The 19,210-nt window shown below is 54.6% G+C and overlaps 1 protein-coding gene across 1 annotated transcript in view; it reads left to right on the forward strand.

Annotated features, from left to right (window-relative positions):
• Nucleotides 1-19,210, forward strand: part of LOC140107099 (SH3 domain-binding protein 1-like) — a 53,956-nt gene that overhangs the window by 21,082 nt on the left and 13,664 nt on the right. Inside the window, exon 7 of the mRNA XM_072131650.1 lies at nucleotides 4,037-4,142. Coding sequence (XP_071987751.1) covers nucleotides 4,037-4,142 — 106 coding nt within the window. The remainder of the gene's footprint in view (nucleotides 1-4,036; nucleotides 4,143-19,210) is intronic.

Genomic DNA, 19,210 nt, shown 5'->3' on the forward strand with positions numbered 1-19,210 from the left:
ATGTACAATCTGCTCAGCCCCTCCTGCTCTGTAACATGTTCCCTGCAGATAGGACACTACATACAATGTGCTCAGCTCCCCCTGCTCTATAATAAGCTGTCTGAAGATAGGACACTATGTACAATGTGCTCAGCTCCTCCTGCTCTATAACATGCTGCCTGCAGATAGGACACTATGTACAATCTGCTCAGCTCCTCCTGCTCTGTAACATGCTGCCTGCAGATAGGACACTATGTACAATCTGCTCAGCTCCTCCTGCTCTATAACATGCTGCCTGCAGATAGGGCACTATGTACAATCTGCTTAGCTCCTCCTGCTCTATAACATGCTGCCTGCAGATAGGACACTATGTACAATGTGCTCAGCTCCTCCTGCTCTATAACATGCTGCCTGCAGATAGGACACCATGTACAATCTGCTCAGTTCCTCCTGCTCTATAACATGCTGCCTGCAGATAGGACACTATGTACAATCTGCTCAGCTCCTCCTGCTCTATAACATTCTGCCTGCAGAAAGGACACTATATACAATCTGCTCAGCTCCTCCTGCTCTATAACATGCTGCCTGCAGATAGGACACTATGTACAATCTGCTCAGCTCCCCCTGCTCTATAACATGCTGCCTGCAGATAGGACATTATGTACAATCTGCTCAGCTCCTCCTGCTCTATAACATGCTGCCTGCAGATAGGGCACTATGTACAATGTGCTCAGCTCCTCCTGCTCTATAACATGCTGCCTGCAGATAGGACACTATGTACAATCTGCTCAGCTCCTCCTGCTCTATAACATGCTGCCTGCAGATAGGACACTACATACAATCGGCTCAGCTCCTCCTGCTCTAAAATAAGCTGTCTGCAGATAGGACACTATGTACAATCTGCTCAGCTCCTCCTGCTCTATAATAAGTTGCCTGCAGATAGGACACTATGTACAATGTGCTCAGCTCCTCCTGCTGTACAACATGCTGCCTGCAGATAGGACACTACGTACAATCTGCTCTGCTCCTCCTGCTCTATAACATGCTGCCTGCAGATAGGACACTATGTACAATCTGCTCAGCTCCTCCTGCTGTACAACATGCTGCCTGCAGATAGGACACTACGTACAATCTGCTCTGCTCCTCCTGCTCTATAACATGCTGCCTGCAGATAGGACACTATGTACAATCTGCTCAGCTCCTCCTGCTCTATAATATGCTGCCTGCAGATAGGACACTATGTACAATCTGCTCAGCTCCTCCTGCTCTATAACATGCTGCCTGCATATAGGACACTATGTACAATGTGCTCAGCTCCCCCTGCTCTATAACATGCTGCCTGCAGATAGGACACTATATACAATGTGCTCAGCTCCCCCTGCTCTATAGCATGCTGCCTGCAGATAGGACACTATGTACAATCTGCTCAGCCCCTCCTGCTCTATAATAAGCTGCCTGCAGATAGGGCACTATGTACAATGTGCTCAGCTCCTCCTGCTCTATAACATGCTGCCTGCAGATAGGACACTATGTACAATCTGCTCAGCTCCTCCTGCTCTATAACATGCTGCCTGCAGATAGGACACTATGTACAATCTGCTCAGCTCCTCCTGCTCTATAACATGCTGCCTGCAGATAGGACACTACATACAATCTGCTCAGCTCCTCCTGCTCTACAACATGCTGCCTGCAGATAGGACACTATGTACAATCTGCTCAGCTCCTCCTGCTCTATAACATGCTGTCTGCAGATAGGACACTATGTACAATCTGCTCAGCTCCTCCTGATCTATAACATGCTGTCTGCAGATAGGACACTATATACAATCTGCTCAGCTCCCCCTGCTCTAAAATAAGCTGTCTGCAGATAGGACACTATATACAATCTGCTCAGCTCCTCCTGCTCTATAATAAGTTGCCTGCAGATAGGACACTATGTACAATCTGCTCAGCTCCTCCTGCTCTACAACATGCTGCCTGCAGATAGGACACTATGTACAATCTGCTCAGCTCCTCCTGCTCTGTAACATGTTCCCTGCAGATAGGACACTACATACAATGTGCTCAGCTCCTCCTGCTCTATAACATGCTGCCTGCAGATAGGACACTATGTACAATCTGCTCAGCTCCTCCTGCTCTGTAACATGCTGCCTGCAGATAGGACACTATGTACAATCTGCTCAGCTCCTCCTGCTCTATAACATGCTGCCTGCAGATAGGGCACTATGTACAATCTGCTTAGCTCCTCCTGCTCTATATCATGCTGCCTGCAGATAGGACACTATGTACAATGTGCTCAGCTCCTCCTGCTCTATAACATGCTGCCTGCAGATAGGACACCATGTACAATCTGCTCAGCTCCTCCTGCTCCATAACATGCTGCCTGCAGATAGGACACTATGTACAATCTGCTCAGCTCCTCCTGATCTATAACATGCTGCCTGCAGATAGGACACTACGTACAATCTGCTCTGCTCCTCCTGCTCTATAACATGCTGCCTGCAGATAGGACACTATGTACAATCTGCTCAGCTCCTCCTGCTCTATAATAAGCTGTCGGAAGATAGGACACTATGTACAATCTGCTCAGCTCCTCCTGCTCTATAACATGCTGCCTGCAGATAGGACACTATGTATAATGTGCTCAGCTCCTCCTGCTCTATAACATGCTGCCTGCAGATAGGACACTATGTACAATCTGCTCAGCTCCTCCTGATCTATAACATGCTGCCTGCAGATAGGACACTATGTACAATCTGCTCAGCTCCTCCTGCTCTATAATAAGCTGTCTGCAGATAGGACACTATGTACAATCCGCTCAGCTCCTCCTGCTCTATAACATGCTGCCTTCAGATAGGACACTATGTACAATCCGCTCAGCTCCTCCTGCTCTATAACATGCTGCCTGCAGATAGGACACTACATACAATGTGCTCACCTCCTCCTGCTCTATAATAAGCTGTCGGAAGATAGGACACTATGTACAATCTGCTCAGCTCCTCCTGCTCTATAACATGCTGCCTGCAGATAGGACACTATGTATAATGTGCTCAGCTCCTCCTGCTCTATAACATGCTGCCTGCAGATAGGACACTATGTACAATGTGCTCAGCTCCTCCTGCTCTATAACATGCTGCCTGCAGATAGGACACTGTCTACAAGGTGCTCAGCTCCTCCTGCTCTATAACATGCTGCCTGCAGATAGGACACTACATACAATGTGCTCAGCTCCTCCTGCTCTACAACATGCTGCCTGCAGATAGGACACTATGTACAATCTGCTCAGCTCCTCCTGCTCTATAACATGCTGCCTGCAGATAGGACACTATGTACAATGTGCTCAGCTCCTCCTGCTCTATAACATGCTGCCTGCAGATAGGACACTGTCTACAAGGTGCTCAGCTCCTCCTGCTCTATAACATGCTGCCTGCAGATAGGACACTACATACAGGGGGTCATTTATTAAGGGCCCGATTCGCGTTTTCCCGACGTGTTACCCGAATATTTCCGTTTTGCGCCGCTTGTACTTAAATTGCCCCGGGATTTTGGCGCACGCGATCGGATTGTGGCGCATCGGCGCTGGCATGCGCGCGACGGAAATCGGGGGGCGTGGCCGAACGAAAACCCGACGTATTCGGAAAAACCGCCGCATTTAAAAACCGAAAATGTGTCGCATAAGGACCGCTTACCTTCACCTGGTCCAGCTCGGTGCATTCCGGCGCGATGAGTTTACTTTCAGCGCAGCAGCGCCACCTGGTGGACGGCGGAAGAACTACCTTATTAAATCCCGGCCGGACCCGAATCCAGAGCGGAGAAGCCGCCGCTGGAACGCGAATGGACCGGGTAAGTAAATTTGCCCCACAATGTGCTCACCTCCTCCTGCTCTATAATAAGCTGTCGGAAGATAGGATATCTAGAGGGCGCACGGACTGATTTGATCCCTTGTGACGCTGCTCTGTGCATGATTTACATGTTGCCTGTAAGTGTCTCCAGTGTTTCTGGATCTGTTCCGGATCTCCCGACAATCTCCTCTGATCCTTCTCATCCTGTTTTGTAGATGTAGATTTTGGGGAGATGGTAGAAGACGGTGAGACCCTGGAGGTGGGGACCCCAAGCACCGATGACCCCGCGGCGATGCCACCACCTGCTGGAGTATGGGACAGGTGGGTTCATGGGGTCAGAGGTTACACAGAACTTTCCACATCTGGGTCCAGCACATTTCTCTTGGGGCGTATTCAGATCCTTGATGGCGTTTGTCTGTTTTGTATCCGCGTCCTTTTTATTTTAAATTATGAAAAAAAACGGACAGTTATGGCTCCACGCAAAGGATTATGGGAGTGGTCACACGTGGCGCTTGCAATGCGTTTTTCATGTTACCCTGCGTTTGGCTGCTTTGAATCCGTTTGTCTTCATTGCTGGAAGTGTAAGTGTTAACATTTTCTTAGGTGCTTCCACTTCCAGCAATGAAGAAAAACGGATCTAAACTAGCGAAACTCATCGCAAGCGCCATGTGTGAGCGCACCCCGAATGATGGCTGTAACTGGCTGTCACAGCGACTCGTGAGCGCCCCCCCCCCCCCCTGTCCGGATCCGCTCTTCTATTAATAATTATGCAAATGAGCCAGAGGGGCCCCAGCCGCCGTCACATCTATAAGGGCCCCAGGCGCCGTCACATCTATACGGGCCCCAGGCGCCGTCACATCTATACGGGCCCCAGGCGCCGTCACATCTATACGGGCCCCAGGCGCCGTCACATCTATACGAACCCCAGGCGCCCTCACATCTATACGGGCCCCAGGCGCCCTCACATCTATACGAACCCCAGGCGCCGTCACATCTATACGAGCTCCAGGCGCCCTCACATCTATACGAACCCCAGGCGCCGTCACATCTATGAGGGCCCCAGGCGCCGTCTCATCTATACGGGCCCCAGGCGTCGTCACATCTATACGGGCCCCAGGCGCCGTCACATCTATAAGGGCCCCAGGCGCCGTCACATCTATATGGGCCCCAGGCGCCGTCACATCTATATGGGCCCACAGAATACACTATACACTACACTGCACTAGATCCCTCGCCCGCACCCTCCCCTTCCCCCCAGACACTGGTCTAACGTCCAAAGTTTGCGTTAAGTAGTCCAGACCAGTGTCCAAGGTCAGTTCATAAATCCCAAAATCCCACCACCATCACCCCCCTCCCAACCTAACACTAGATCCCAAACCCCACTATATACAATATATACAATATATACAGTATTTACAACATAACAAAGAAAACAGAACACAAATAAAACCTGAACAACATCAATCAAAACCACATAAAGCCCAGGTTCGGCCCCTGCAAGCCCTACATCACTACATGCCCAGAACACAAAACAAAAATCTACAGTGCAGCATCAGCCCAACACCAAGAGAGGAGATGACAGACTAAGGGACACTAAAGGAGAACCCCCTCCAAAGGAGAGAGGCCCTCCCCGTGCCCAGCCTCTCATACTCCAGAGAGTGCACCTTCACCAGGAGGAGAGACAGACTAAGGGGCACTAAGGAGAGAGGCCCTCCCCGTGCCCAGCCTCTCATACTCCAGAGAGCGCACCTTCACCAGGAGGGGAGAGGACAGACTAAGGGACACTAAGGAGAGAGGTCCTCCCCGTGCCCAGCCTCTCATACTCCAGAGAGCGCACCTTCACCAGGAGGGAGAGGACAGACTAAGGGACACTAAGGAGAGAGGCCCTCCCCGTGCCCAGCCTCTCATACTCCAGAGAGCGCACCTTCACCAGGAGGGAGAGGACAGACTAAGGGACACTAAGGAGAGAGGCCCTCCCCGTGCCCAGCCCCTCATACTCCAGAGAGCGCACCTTCACCAGGGGGGAGAGGACAGACTAAGGGACACTAAGGAGAGAGGTCCTCCCCGTGCCCAGCCCCTCATACTCCAGAGAGCGCACCTTCACCAGGAGGGAGAGGCCAGACTAAGGGACACTAAGGAGAGAGGCCCTCCCCGTGCCCAGCCTCTCATACTCCAGAGAGCGCACCTTCACCAGGAGGGGAGAGGACAGACTAAGGGACACTAAGGAGAGAGGCCCTCCCCGTGCCCAGTCTCTCATACTCCAGAGAGCGCACCTTCACCAGGAGGGAGAGGACAGACTAGGGACACTAAGGAGAGAGGCCCTCCCCGTGCCCAGCCCCTCATACTCCAGAGAGCGCACCTTCACCAGGGGGGAGAGGACAGACTAAGGGACACTAAGGAGAGAGGCCCTCCCCGTGCCCAGCCTCTCATACTCCAGAGAGTGCACCTTCACCAGGGGGGGAGAGGACAGACTAAGGGACACTAAGGAGAGAGGCCCTCCCCGTGCCCAGCCTCTCGTACTCCAGAGAGCACACCTTCACCAGGGGGGGAGAGGACAGACTAAGGGACACTAAGGAGAGAGGCCCTCCCCGTGCCCAGCCTCTCATACTCCAGAGAGTGCACCTTCACCAGGGGGGGAGAGGACAGACTAAGGGACACTAAGGAGAGAGGCCCTCCCCGTGCCCAGCCTCTCGTACTCCAGAGAGCACACCTTCACAAGGAGGGGAGAGGACAGACTAAGGGACCATAAGGAGAGAGGCCCTCCCCGTGCCCAGCCTCTCATACTCCAGAGAGCGCACCTTCACCAGGGGGGGAGAGGACAGACTAAGGGACACTAAGGAGAGAGGTTCTCCCCGTGCCCAGCCTCTCATACTCCAGAGAGCGCACCTTCACCAGGAGGGGAGATGACAGACTAAGGGACACTAAGGAGAGAGGCCCTCCCCGTGCCCAGCCCCTCATACTCCATAGAGCGCACCTTCACCAGGAGGGGAGAGGACAGACTAAGGGACACTAAGGAGAGAGGCCCTCCCCGTGCCCAGCCCCTCATACTCCAGAGAGCGCACCTTCACCAGGAGGGGAGAGGACAGACTAAGGGACACTAAGGAGAGAGGCCCTCCCCGTGCCCAGCCCCTCATACTCCAGAGAGCGCACCTTCACCAGGAGGGGAGAGGACAGACTAAGGGACACTAAGGAGAGAGGTCCTCCCCGTGCCCAGCCTCTCATACTCCAGAGAGCGCACCTTCACCAGGGGGGGAGAGGACAGACTAAGGGACACTAAGGAGAGAGGCCCTTCCCATGCGCAGCTTTTTTATACTCCAGAGAGCGCACCTTCACCAGGAGGGAGAGGACAGACTAAGGGACACTAAGGAGAGAGGCCCTCCCCGTGCCCAGCCTCTCATACTCCAGAGAGCGCACCTTCACCAGGGGGGAGAGGACAGACTAAGGGACACTAAGGAGAGAGGTCCTCCCCGTGCCTAGCCTCTCATACTCCAGAGAGCGCACCTTCACCAGGAGGGGAGAGGACAGACTAAGGGACACTAAAGAGAGAGGCCCTCCCCGTGCCCAGTCTCTCATACTCCAGAGAGCGTACCTTCACCAGGAGGGGAGAGGTCAGACTAAGGGACACTAAGGAGAGAGGCCCTCCCCGTGCCCAGCCTCTCATACTCCAGAGAGCGCACCTTCACCAGGAGGGGAGAGGACAGACTAAGGGACACTAAAGAGAGAGGCCCTCCCCGTGCCCAGTCTCTCATACTCCAGAGAGCGCACCTTCACCAGGAGGGAGAGGACAGACTAAGGGACACTAAGGAGAGAGGCCCTCCCCGTGCCCAGCCTCTCATACTCCAGAGAGCGCACCTTCACCAGGAGGGGAGAGGATAGACTAAGGGACACTAAGGAGAGAGGCCCTCCCCGTGCCCAGCCTGTCATACTCCAGAGAGCGCACCTTCACCAGGGGGGAGAGGACAGACTAAGGGACACTAAGGAGAGAGGCCCTCCCCGTGCCCAGCCTCTCGTACTCCAGAGAGCACACCTTCACCAGGAGGGGAGAGGACAGACTAAGGGACCATAAGGAGAGAGGCCCTCCCCGTGCCCAGCCTCTCATACTCCAGAGAGCACACTTTCACCAGGGGGGGAGAGGACAGACTAAGGGACACTAAGGAGAGAGGTCCTCCCCGTGCCCAGCCTCTCATACTCCAGAGAGCGCACCTTCACCAGGAGGGGAGAGGACAGACTAAGGGACACTAAGGAGAGAGGCCCTCCCCGTGCCCAGCCCCTCATACTCCAGAGAGCGCACCTTCACCAGGAGGGGAGAGGACAGACTAAGGGACACTAAGGAGAGAGGTCCTCCCAGTGCCCAGCCTCTCATACTCCAGAGAGCGCACCTTCACCAGGAGGGGAGAGGACAGACTAAGGGACACTAAGGAGAGAGGCCCTCCCCGTGCCCAGCCTCTCATACTCCAGAGAGCGCACCTTCACCAGGAGGGAGAGGACAGACTAAGGGACACTAAGGAGAGAGGCCCTCCCCGTTCCTAGCCTCTCATACTCCAGAGAGCACACCTTCACCAAGAGGGGAGAGGACAGACTAAGGGACACTAAGGAGAGAGGTCCTCCCCGTGCCCAGCCTCTCATACTCCAGAGAGCGCACCTTCACCAGGAGGGAGAGGACAGACTAAGGGACACTAAGGAGAGAGGCCCTCCCCGTGCCCAGCCTCTCATACTCCAGAGAGCGCACCTTCACCAGGGGGGAGAGGACAGACTAAGGGACACTAAGGAGAGAGGTCCTCCCCGTGCCCAGCCTCTCATGCTCCAGAGAGCACACCTTCACCAGGAGGGAGAGGACAGACTAGGGACACTAAGGAGAGAGGTCCTCCCCGTGCCCAGCCTCTCATACCCCAGAGAGCACACCTTCACCAGGAGGGAGAGGACAGACTAAGGGACACTAAGGAGAGAGGCCCTCCCCGTGCCCAGCCTCTCATACTCCAGAGAGCGCACCTTCACCAGGAGGGGAGATGACAGACTAGGGACACTAAGGAGAGAGGTCCTCCCCGTGCCCAGCCTCTCATACCCCAGAGAGCACACCTTCACCAGGAGGGAGAGGACAGACTAAGGGACACTAAGGAGAGAGGCCCTCCCCGTGCCCAGCCTCTCATATTTCAGAGAGCGCACCTTCACCAGGAGGGGAGAGGACAGACTAAGGGACACTAAGGAGAGAGGCCCTCCCCGTGCCCAGCCTCTCATACTCCAGAGAGCGCACCTTCACCAGGAGGGAAGAGGACAGACTAAGGGACACTAAGGAGAGAGGCCCTCCCCGTGCCCAGCCTCTCATACTCCAGAGAGCGCACCTTCACCAGGAGGGAGAGGACAGACTAAGGGACACTAAGGAGAGAGGCCCTCCCCGTGCCCAGCCTCTCATACTCCCGAGAGCGCACCTTCACCAGGGGGGAGAGGACAGACTAAGGGACACTAAGGAGAGAGGTCCTCCCCGTGCCCAGCCTCTCATGCTCCAGAGAGCACACCTTCACCAGGAGGGAGAGGACAGACTAAGGGACACTAAGGAGAGAGGTCCTCCCCGTGCCCAGCCTCTCATACTCCAGAGAGCGCACCTTCACCAGGAGGGAGAGGACAGACTAAGGGACACTAAGGAGAGAGGTCCCCCCTGTGCCCAGCCTCTCATACTCCAGAGAGCGCACCTTCACCAGGAGGGAGAGGACAGACTAAGGGACACTAAGGAGAGAGGTCCTCCCCGTGCCCAGCCTCTCATACTCCAGAGAGCGCACCTTCACCGGGGGGGAGAGGACAGACTAAGGGACACTAAGGAGAGAGGCCCTCCCCGTGCCCAGCATCTTATACTCCAGAGAGCGCACCTTCACCAGGGGGGAGAGGCCAGACTAAGGGACACTAAGGAGAGAGGTCCTCCCCGTGCCCAGCCTCTCATACTCCAGAGAGCGCACCTTCACCAGGGGGGAGAGGACAGCTTAAGGGACACTAAGGAGAGAGGTCCTCCCCGTGCCCAGCCTCTCATACTCCAGAGAGCGCACCTTCACCAGGGGGGAGAGGACAGACTAAGGGACACTAAGGAGAGAGGTCCTCCCCATGCCCAGCCTCTCATACTCCAGAGACCGCACCTTCACCAGGAGGGAGAGGACAGACTAAGGGACACTAAGGAGAGAGGTCCTCCCCGTGCCCAGCCTCTCATACTCCAGAGAGCGCACCTTCACCAGGGGGGAGAGGACAGACTAAGGGACACTAAGGAGAGAGGTCCTCCCTGCGCCCAGCCTTTATACTCCAGAGAGCTCACCTTCACCAGGAGGGGAGAGGACAGACTAAGGGACACTAAGGAGAGAGGCCCTCCCCGTGTCCAGCCTCTCATACTCCAGAGAGCGCACCTTCACCAGGAGGGAGAGGACAGACTAAGGGATACTAATGAGAGAGGTCCTCCCCGTGCCCAGCCTCTCATACTCCAGAGAGCGCACCTTCACCAGGAGGGAGAGGACAGACTAAGGGACACTAAGGAGAGAGGTCCTCCCCGTGCCCAGCCTCTCATACTCCAGAGAGCGCACCTTCACCAGGAGGGAGAGGACAGACTAAGGAACACTAAGGAGAGAGGCCCTCCCCGTGCCCAGCCTCTCATACTCCAGAGAGCGCACCTTCACCAGGAGGGGAGAGGACAGACTAAGCGAGACTAAGGAGAGAGGTCCTCCCCGTGCCCAGCCTCTCATACTCCAGAAAGCGCACCTTCACCAGGAGGGGAGAGGACAGACTAAGGGACACTAAGGAGAGAGGTCCTCCCCGCGCCCAGCCTTTTTACTCCAGAGAGCGCACCTTCACCAGGAGGGGAGAGGACAGACTAAGGGGCCATAAGGAGAGAGGCCCTCCCCGTGCCCAGCCTCTCATACTCCAGAGAGCGCACCTTCACCAGGGGGGAGAGGACAGACTAAGGGACACTAAGGAGAGAGGTCCTCCCCGTGCCCAGCCTCTCATACTCCAGAGAGCGCACCTTCACCAGGGGGGAGAGGACAGACTAAGGGACACTAAGGAGAGAGGTCCTCCCCGTGCCCAGCCCCTCATACTCCAGAGAGCGCACCTTCACCAGGAGGGAGAGGACAGACTAAGGGAAACTAAGGAGAGAGGCCCTCCCCGTGCCTAGCCTCTCATACTCCAGAGAGCGCACCTTCAACAGGAGGGGAGAGGACAGACTAAGGGACACTAAGGAGAGAGGCCCTCCCCGTGCCCAGCCTGTTATACTCCAGAGAGTGCACCTTCACCAGGGGGGAGAGGACAGACTAAGGGACACTAAGGAGAGAGGCCCTCCCCGTGCACAGCCTCTCATACTCCAGAGAGCGCACCTTCACCAGGAGGGAGAGGACAGACTAAGGGACACTAAGGAGGGAGGCCCTCCCCGTGCCCAGCCTCTCATACTCCAGAAAGCGCACCTTCACCAGGAGGGAGAGGACAGACTAAGGGACACTAAGGAGAGGTCCTCCCCGTGCCCAGCCTCTCATACTCCAGAGAGCGCACCTTCACCAGGAGGGAGAGGACAGACTAAGGGACACTAAGGAGAGAGGCCCTCCCCGTGCCCAGCCTCTCATACTCCAGAGAGCGCACCTTCACCAGGGTGGGGGGGAAAGGACAGACTAAGGGACACTAAGGAGAGAGGCCCTCCCCGTGCCCAGCCTTTTTACTCCAGAGAGCGCACCTTCACCAGGAGGGGAGAGGACAGACTAAGGGGCACTAAGGAGAGAGGCCCTTCCCGTGCCCAGCCTCTCATACTCCAGAGAGCGCACCTTCACCAGGGAGGAGAGGACAGACTAAGGGACACTAAGGAGAGAGGTCCTCCCCGTGCCCAGCCTCTCATACTCCAGAGAGCGCACCTTCACCAGGAGGGAGAGGACAGACTAAGGGACACTAAGGAGAGAGGCCCTCCCCGTGCCTAGCCTCTCATACTCCAGAGAGCGCACCTTCAACAGGAGGGGAGAGGACAGACTAAGGGACACTAAGGAGAGAGGCCCTCCCCGTGCCCAGCCTGTCATACTCCAGAGAGTGCACCTTCACCAGGGGGGAGAGGACAGACTAAGGGACACTAAGGAGAGAGGCCCTCCCCGTGCCCAGCCTCTCATACTCCAGAGAGCGCACCTTCACCAGGGGGGGAGAGGACAGACTAAGGGACACTAAGGAGAGAGGCCCTCCCCGTGCACAGCCTCTCATGCTCCAGAGAGCGCACCTTCACCAGGAGGGAGAGGACAGACTAAGGGACACTAAGGAGGGAGGCCCTCCCGGTGCCCAGCCTCTCATACTCCAGAAAGCGCACCTTCACCAGGAGGGAGAGGACAGACTAAGGGACACTAAGGAGAGAGGTCCTCCCCGTGCCCAGCCTCTCATACTCCAGAGAGCGCACCTTCACCAGGAGGGAGAGGACAGACTAAGGGACACTAAGGAGAGAGGCCCTCCCCGTGCCCAGCCTCTCATACTCCAGAGAGCGCACCTTCACCAGGGTGGGGGGGAAAGGACAGACTAAGGGACACTAAGGAGAGAGGCCCTCCCCGTGCCCAGCCTCTCATACTCCAGAGAGCGCACCTTCACCAGGGGGGAGAGGACAGACTAAGGGACACTACGGAGAGAGGCCCTCCCCGTGCCCAGCCTCTCATACTCCAGAGAGCGCACCTTCAACAGGGGGGGAGAGGACAGACTAAGGGACACTAAGGAGAGAGGTCCCCCCTGTGCCCAGCCTCTCATACTCCAGAGAGCGCACCTTCAACAGGGAGGGAGAGGACAGACTAAGGGACACTAAGGAGAGAGGTCCTCCCCGTGCCCAGCCTCTTATACTCCAGAGAGCGCACCTTCACCAGGAGGGAGATGACAGACTAAGGGACACTAAAGGAGAACCCCCTCCAAAGGAGAGAGGTCCTCCCCGTGCCCAGCCTCTCATGCTCCAGAGAGCGCACCTTCTCCAGGTCACCCAGAATGTTCCTAACCACCTCATCCACCGGGAGGATTTTACGCTGCGTCGACACTAAGCACCGTGTGTTCCACGTGTGGTACCTGACCACTAGACTAACTAGGAATAACGTGCAGCGGTCCCTGCCACCCAGGCCTCTGAATGCTCAATAGGCCCACTCCGCATAGGAGAGACCGGCCAGTGGATGGAAGCGCCCACCCGGTTGTACACCTCTGTGTTAAAGGGGCACTGAAGCAGGAAGTGGTCCATGCTCTCCATCAGGCCACCGCACTCCTCCCGGGGACAACCCCTTTTCTCAGAGCTCCTACACTTCAGAATGTCCCTCACACACAGCTTTCCATGGAAGCAGCGCCAAGTCACATCCCAAAACTTCAAGGGGATCCTGATGGAATTCAAAAGACCTAAACCCACCCCATAATCCCGACTTGGGCAATCCCTGAGGGCCAGAGGCTTCTGGAAATGGGTCAACAGAACCCTCTTGTCAAGGAGTTTCCTCGACATGGTCCTGATCTCCCACATTCCCAGACCCCACCGGCGAATCACCTTCAAAACCGGGGTAGCGTAAGCCTGAAGATGCCCATTCGGTGTGCGGAGATCCTTCACTCGCCCTCCTGTCTCCCATTCCTGGAAGAAAGGCCGAAACCATCCCCTACAGGAGTATACCCACGGAGGAGCCCATCCCCTACAGGAGTATACCCAAGGAGGAGCCCATCCCCTGCAGGAGTATACCCACGGAGGAGCCCTCTCTTTCCAGAGGTTTGCTACATTGATCTTAAGAAAGGTGTTCACTAGGAACACCACAGGGTTGACCATACACAACCCTCCTTGTCTCCTCGTGCGGTAAGTAACCCCCCTCCTGATTAGGTTCAGTCTATTCCCCCATAACAGCTGGAAGAACAGACTGTACACTCGAGTCCAGAGGGGTTCTGGCAACATGCACACACTGCCCAGATATATCAGCAATGGGAGCAGGTAAGTTTTGATCAGATTCACCCTTTCCCTGAGGGTCAAAGACCAACCCTTCCACTGGTCCACCTTCTGGGCGGCGATCTTAAGCCTGCCGTCCCAGTTTTGCATGGGGTAATGCCCCTGGGCAAATTCGATGCCGAGAACTTTGGCGGAGTCTTGGGGCCCTGGAAGAGTGTCCGGGAGATCAAAGCATGGACCTCCCTCTCCCAGCCAGAGACTATCACACTTATCCCGGTTGATCTTGGACCCAGAAGCCTCTGAGTAGCGGTTGACCTCTGACATCACCCACTGCGCCTCCCCTCTCGAGGACACAAAACAGTGACATCATCGGCATACGCTACCACTCTAAGAGTGGCTTCCGGTGCTGCCCGATCCATCCCGACTCCCACCAACGGCCCACGATCAACCCTCCTAAGGAATGGGTCGATCGCGAACACGTACAGTAGTGGGCTCAGAGGACAACCCTGGCGAACACCAGACCCAACCTCAAAAGAGCGGCCAATCCAACCGTTCACAAGCGGGAAACTCTCCCCTGCATACAAAACTTTCAGCCAATTGACAAACCCACCCGGCAGGCCATACCTCAGAAGGACAGACCAGAGGTACTCGTGGTTAACCCGATCAAACGCTTTTGCCTGATCCAAGGACAGCAAGTACCCCTTCCAGTTACCAGCCCTGCCCTGCTCCACTGCCTCCCGGACACAAAGCACAGCACTAAATGTACTGCGGCCTGGAACAGAGCAGTGCTGGGTCACTGAAAGGAGCCGGGGCGCAAACTGCACAAGCCGATTAAACAGCACCTTTGCCAAAACCTTTCTGTCCGTATTGAGAAGCGCTATGGGACGCCAGTTCTCAATACGAGATCGGTCCTTACCCTTTGACAGGATGATCAGGGCAGACCTCCTCATTGACTTCGGCAGAGAGCCCAAGGAAAGACACTCATTGAATACCTCAGTCAAGAGGGGAACCAAGGCATCCTTAAAGGTCTTATAAAACTCGGATGTTAAGCCATCCGGACCTGGCGATTTCTTGAGGGCGAGCCCTTCAATCGCCCGGCTGACTTCCTCTTCCCTGATCATCTCTGTCAAAACATCAAGAGAGGGGTCTACTCCTGGCTCAGGGACAGTTTCAGTCAGGAAAGCCGACATCACATCCCGATCTAGATCCTTCCTGCCCAAGAGGTGCGAATAGAAGGATCTGACGACCTCCAGGATCCCTGATCTGGACCTTTTCAGGGATCCCGTACTGTCAACCAGTCCTGTGACAACTTTACCATTCACTGACATCTTGCAGTTTCTGTAAGGGTCGGGCGAGCGGTATTTCCCGTGTCTATCGTACTGACACCTCTTCAGCAAGGTTTTCACTCTGGAGATGTCCTCACGACTACCTCCAATCGAGACGAGATGCTCGAGTTTCCTCCTCAGGCCCTGATACAGGCGGTACCTGTCCAGGCTCCTGAGGCTCGAGAGCTGGCGGAAGAATCTCGCTGCCCTTTTTTCTCGAGCATCTCCCACCACTCTGTGCCGATGTGGACATCCACCAGGCGAGCCTCACTGGCTATGCTATTAAGAGCGACGCTATCATAAGTCAGCTTGTCTCTGGAACCTCCCCTATCCTGGGACCTCGTGACAGCATTGAAGTCCCCTCCAAAGACCACCTGCCGCCTTGTAAAAAGGTAGGGCTTGATCCTCATAAAGAGACACTTCCTGTACCACTTGGACTGGGGACCATAGATATTAATTAGGCGAAGTTCTTGTCCCTTCATGAGGACATCCAGGATCAGGCACCTCCCCATTTCTAACTCAATAACTCGTCTGCATTCTACCGGTGCGGTAAAAAGGACCGCCACTCCGCTAGACGGCTCTGCCGCAAGAGACCAATAGGAAGGCCCGTGTCTCCATTCCCTCTTAGCTTTAAACACGGCCGCCAAATCTGGCAGCCTGGTCTCCTGCAAAAATAAAATGTCGGCTTCAACACGGCCAAGAAAATCAATGGCCGCAAATCTAGCCGCATCAGACTTAATGCTGGCGACATTAACCCCTTAACGCTCTGCGCCGTAGCTCTACGGCGCAGAGGTATAAGGGATGTATGAAGAGGGCTCACGGGCTGAGTCCTCTTCATACAGAGGTGGGGGTTTTTGCATTTTGCACAAAACCCCCACCGCTAATAACCGCAGTCGGTGCCTGCACCGATCGCGGCTATTAACCCCCTAAACGCCGCCGGCAAAGTCGCCGGCGGCGTTCAAAAGACGGCGGCGCGCGGGCGCCGCCATCTTTTTTTCGATCGCCACGCCCCCGAACGTCATCGGGGGGCGGCGATCGGTTGCCATGGTAGCCTCGTGTCTTCTTTTGACACGAGGCTATCTGGCAGCTGCAGATTCGTTACAATGAGCCAGTGGCTCATTGTAATGAATGTGCTGCAAAAATGCCATATATTGCAATACTGTAGTATTGCAGTATATGGTAGCAGCGATCTGACCATCTAGGGTTAATGTACCCTAGATGGTCTAAAAGATAGTGAAAAAAAAAAGAAAAAAAAAAGTTTAAAAAATAAAAAAAATCAATAAAATATTAAAAGTTCAAATCACCCCCCTTTCCCTAGAACGGATATAAAACATAACAAACAGTAAAAATCACAAACATATTAGGTATCGCCGCGTCCCAAAATGCCCGATCTATCAAAATATAAAAACGGTTACGGCCGGCGGTGACCTCCGAGGCGGGAAATGGCGCCCAAATGTCCGAAATGCGACTTTTACACCTTTTTACATAACATAAAAAATGAAATAAAAAATGATCAAAATGTCGCACAGACCTCAAAATGGTAGCAATGAAAACGTCGCCTCATTTGCAAAAAATGACCCCTCACACATCTCCGTGCGCCAAAGTATGAAAAAGTTATTAGCGTCAGAAGATGGCAAAAAAAAATTTTTCTTTTTTGTACACATTCGTTTAATTTTTGAAAATGTATTAAAACACAATAAAACCTATAAATCCGGTATCACCGCGATCGCACCGAACCAAAGAATAAAGTAGGCGTGTTATTTGGAGCGAAGAGTGAAAGTCGTAAAAACTGAGCCCACAAGAACGTGACGCACGTGCGTTTTTTTTTCAATTTTTCCACATTTGGAATTTTTTTTCAGCTTCGCAGTACACGGCATGTTAAAATAAATAACATTGCGGGAAAGTAAAATTCGTTATGCACAAAATAAGCCCTCACACAGGTCTGTACACGGAAAAATGAAAAAGTTAGGGATTTTTGAAGTTGGAGAGCGAGAAATGAGGCGAAAAACCCTCCGTCCTTAAGGGGTTAATGGATGCCAGCGTCAACAGAGTGGGTGCCGCCATCATGAGGGATTGAGTTAGACGGCTTTTTTCTTACTATTTACCTTCCCTCTACTGTCCTCTGAAGATGATCCCCTTTCTTTTTTACCATAAGATTTAGGGCAACTTCTCTTTAATGAAATTGTGGTGTCCATATTATTATTGGCCCCCAAGGACCCACCCGGACCACCCTCTCCTTCGTCCTTGTCTCCTGACTCTGAGTCAGTCTCCCACTCTGAGGACCCGGCTTCCCCAGAGGATAGAGACTCGGCGCCCCCTGCAGGCTGCTCCGCCACCTCCAGAATCCAACCCTCAGCCCCTCCTTCCGAGGAGGCGATCTCATCGAGGGTGAGGAACTGGTTGGAAAGCTCAACCAGAGGGGAGGAAGTTTTCCCTTCCTTAGGTACCTTAGATACGCCGCGTTTTTTCTTTTTCTGCTTGCGCTTATTTTCTAGCCAAATCCTGTTATCCTCATCCATACTCTCATAATGGGAGGACGTGGAGGACATGGCACCTTTCTCGCGCTCCATCCTCCTGACCTCCTCATCCAACTCATCATCCCTCAGGGCCTCAGTAGCATGACCAGCCTCTGAGGAAGGACCCAGGGTCACCCCAGCAACCTGAGGCTTCCCCAGTTCTCTCCCTTTTTGTCTGGCTTCAAGCCGCCTCAACTGAGAAGGTGACTTATTCTTACTTTTCTTCACAGGCCCCTCAGCTCCTCCACCTCTGCTGGTACCTTCCCCAGCAGAAGCAACCTCATGGCTCTCCTCCACTGGGGTCACAACCGCATTGGCAAAGGAGCGAGGACAACGGCTGAAAGGGTGACCGAGCTCACCACACAGGTTACACCTAATGTCCTTACAGGATGCAGCGAGATGACCTAGCCCACCACACAAAGCGCACTTCTGCACTTGGCAGCTGGCGCTAAAGTGTGTGGGGTCACCGCACCTGTGACAGACCTTCGGCTGCCCCTGGTAGAAAATCAGGATTCTGTCCCGTCCAAGAAAGGCTGAAGAAGGAATGTGGGCGACTGTGCCGCCTGAACACTTCAACTTCATCATGAAGGTCCAGGCCCCAGACCAAATACCATATTCATTGCGGTTTTTCTGAGGTACCTGTACAACCTCACCATAACGACTGAGCCAAGTCATGATGTCCATGCAAGAAAGTGACTCGTTACGGGTCAAAACAGTCACTTTCTTGACTGTGTTTTGGCGAGACACTGCTTGCACAGCAAAGTCTCGCCAGCCAGGCTCGTTCTTTGCCAGCTCATAATTTGACCAGAAGAGCTCTAAGCCCTCCGGCCGAACAAAGCTGACATCGAACTCCGGAGTGCCATAAGGATGTATCAGGGCAAAGATGTCACTAGCCCTGAAGTTCATCTTCAGGAGGAGCTCCACCACCCTTGACCTGGGTGGGCATGCGTCACTGCCCCTCCAGCGAAGACGAACCACATTCCTACGGGCAGCTCCGGGCCCGGTTGTGGGTAAAGACCATACAGTCTCTCCCCCCCTTTGCTCTTGGAAGGCTGCCAGGCCATGCCTGTCTGTCCAGAAGGACAGATCAACCTCTCTCCCCTCTACAGTGATTGACTTTTCCCCTCTCCTGAGAGCCTCCAGAAGACGCCTTTGCAAAACGCTGTTCCCAGAGCCAGGAGACAAGGAGTTAACCCCACTTGCCCCAGCGGTGACACTCGCATAGCTCCTTATGGGAGCGGCCACCACTGGGGGTGCAGATGGTCCAGCACGCACACCAGGATCACTCCCCTCAGCACCATTCACCACCCCCACACTCACCACACTATGTACATTACTGCCCCGCACCCCTGCATCAGTCACACCAGCTGGGCCAGGAGGACCTGGGGTTGCCTCGGCGTCACTGGGCACTGGGGTAGAGCCACCTCCATAGCTGATACAGCCTGAGAAGAGGCAGCTCCAACCCCGATCTTATTTGTGCCCTCTGCCTCACTGCCATTAACCCCTTGTTGTCTAGCTTTTCTTTTAATGTTTGTCCACCGCTGCTCGCTGGATGCAAGAAGTCTCTTATCTTTATTGACTCCAGAGAGTCTCTTATTGCCACAGCGCTTGGGGCCACAGGAGCCACCGCCCCCCTCCCACTAGGGGGCAGCGCACAGTACCAGGACC

Source organism: Engystomops pustulosus, unplaced genomic scaffold (assembly GCF_040894005.1).
Source record: "Engystomops pustulosus unplaced genomic scaffold, aEngPut4.maternal MAT_SCAFFOLD_115, whole genome shotgun sequence".
Lineage (NCBI taxonomy): Eukaryota > Metazoa > Chordata > Amphibia > Anura > Leptodactylidae > Engystomops > Engystomops pustulosus.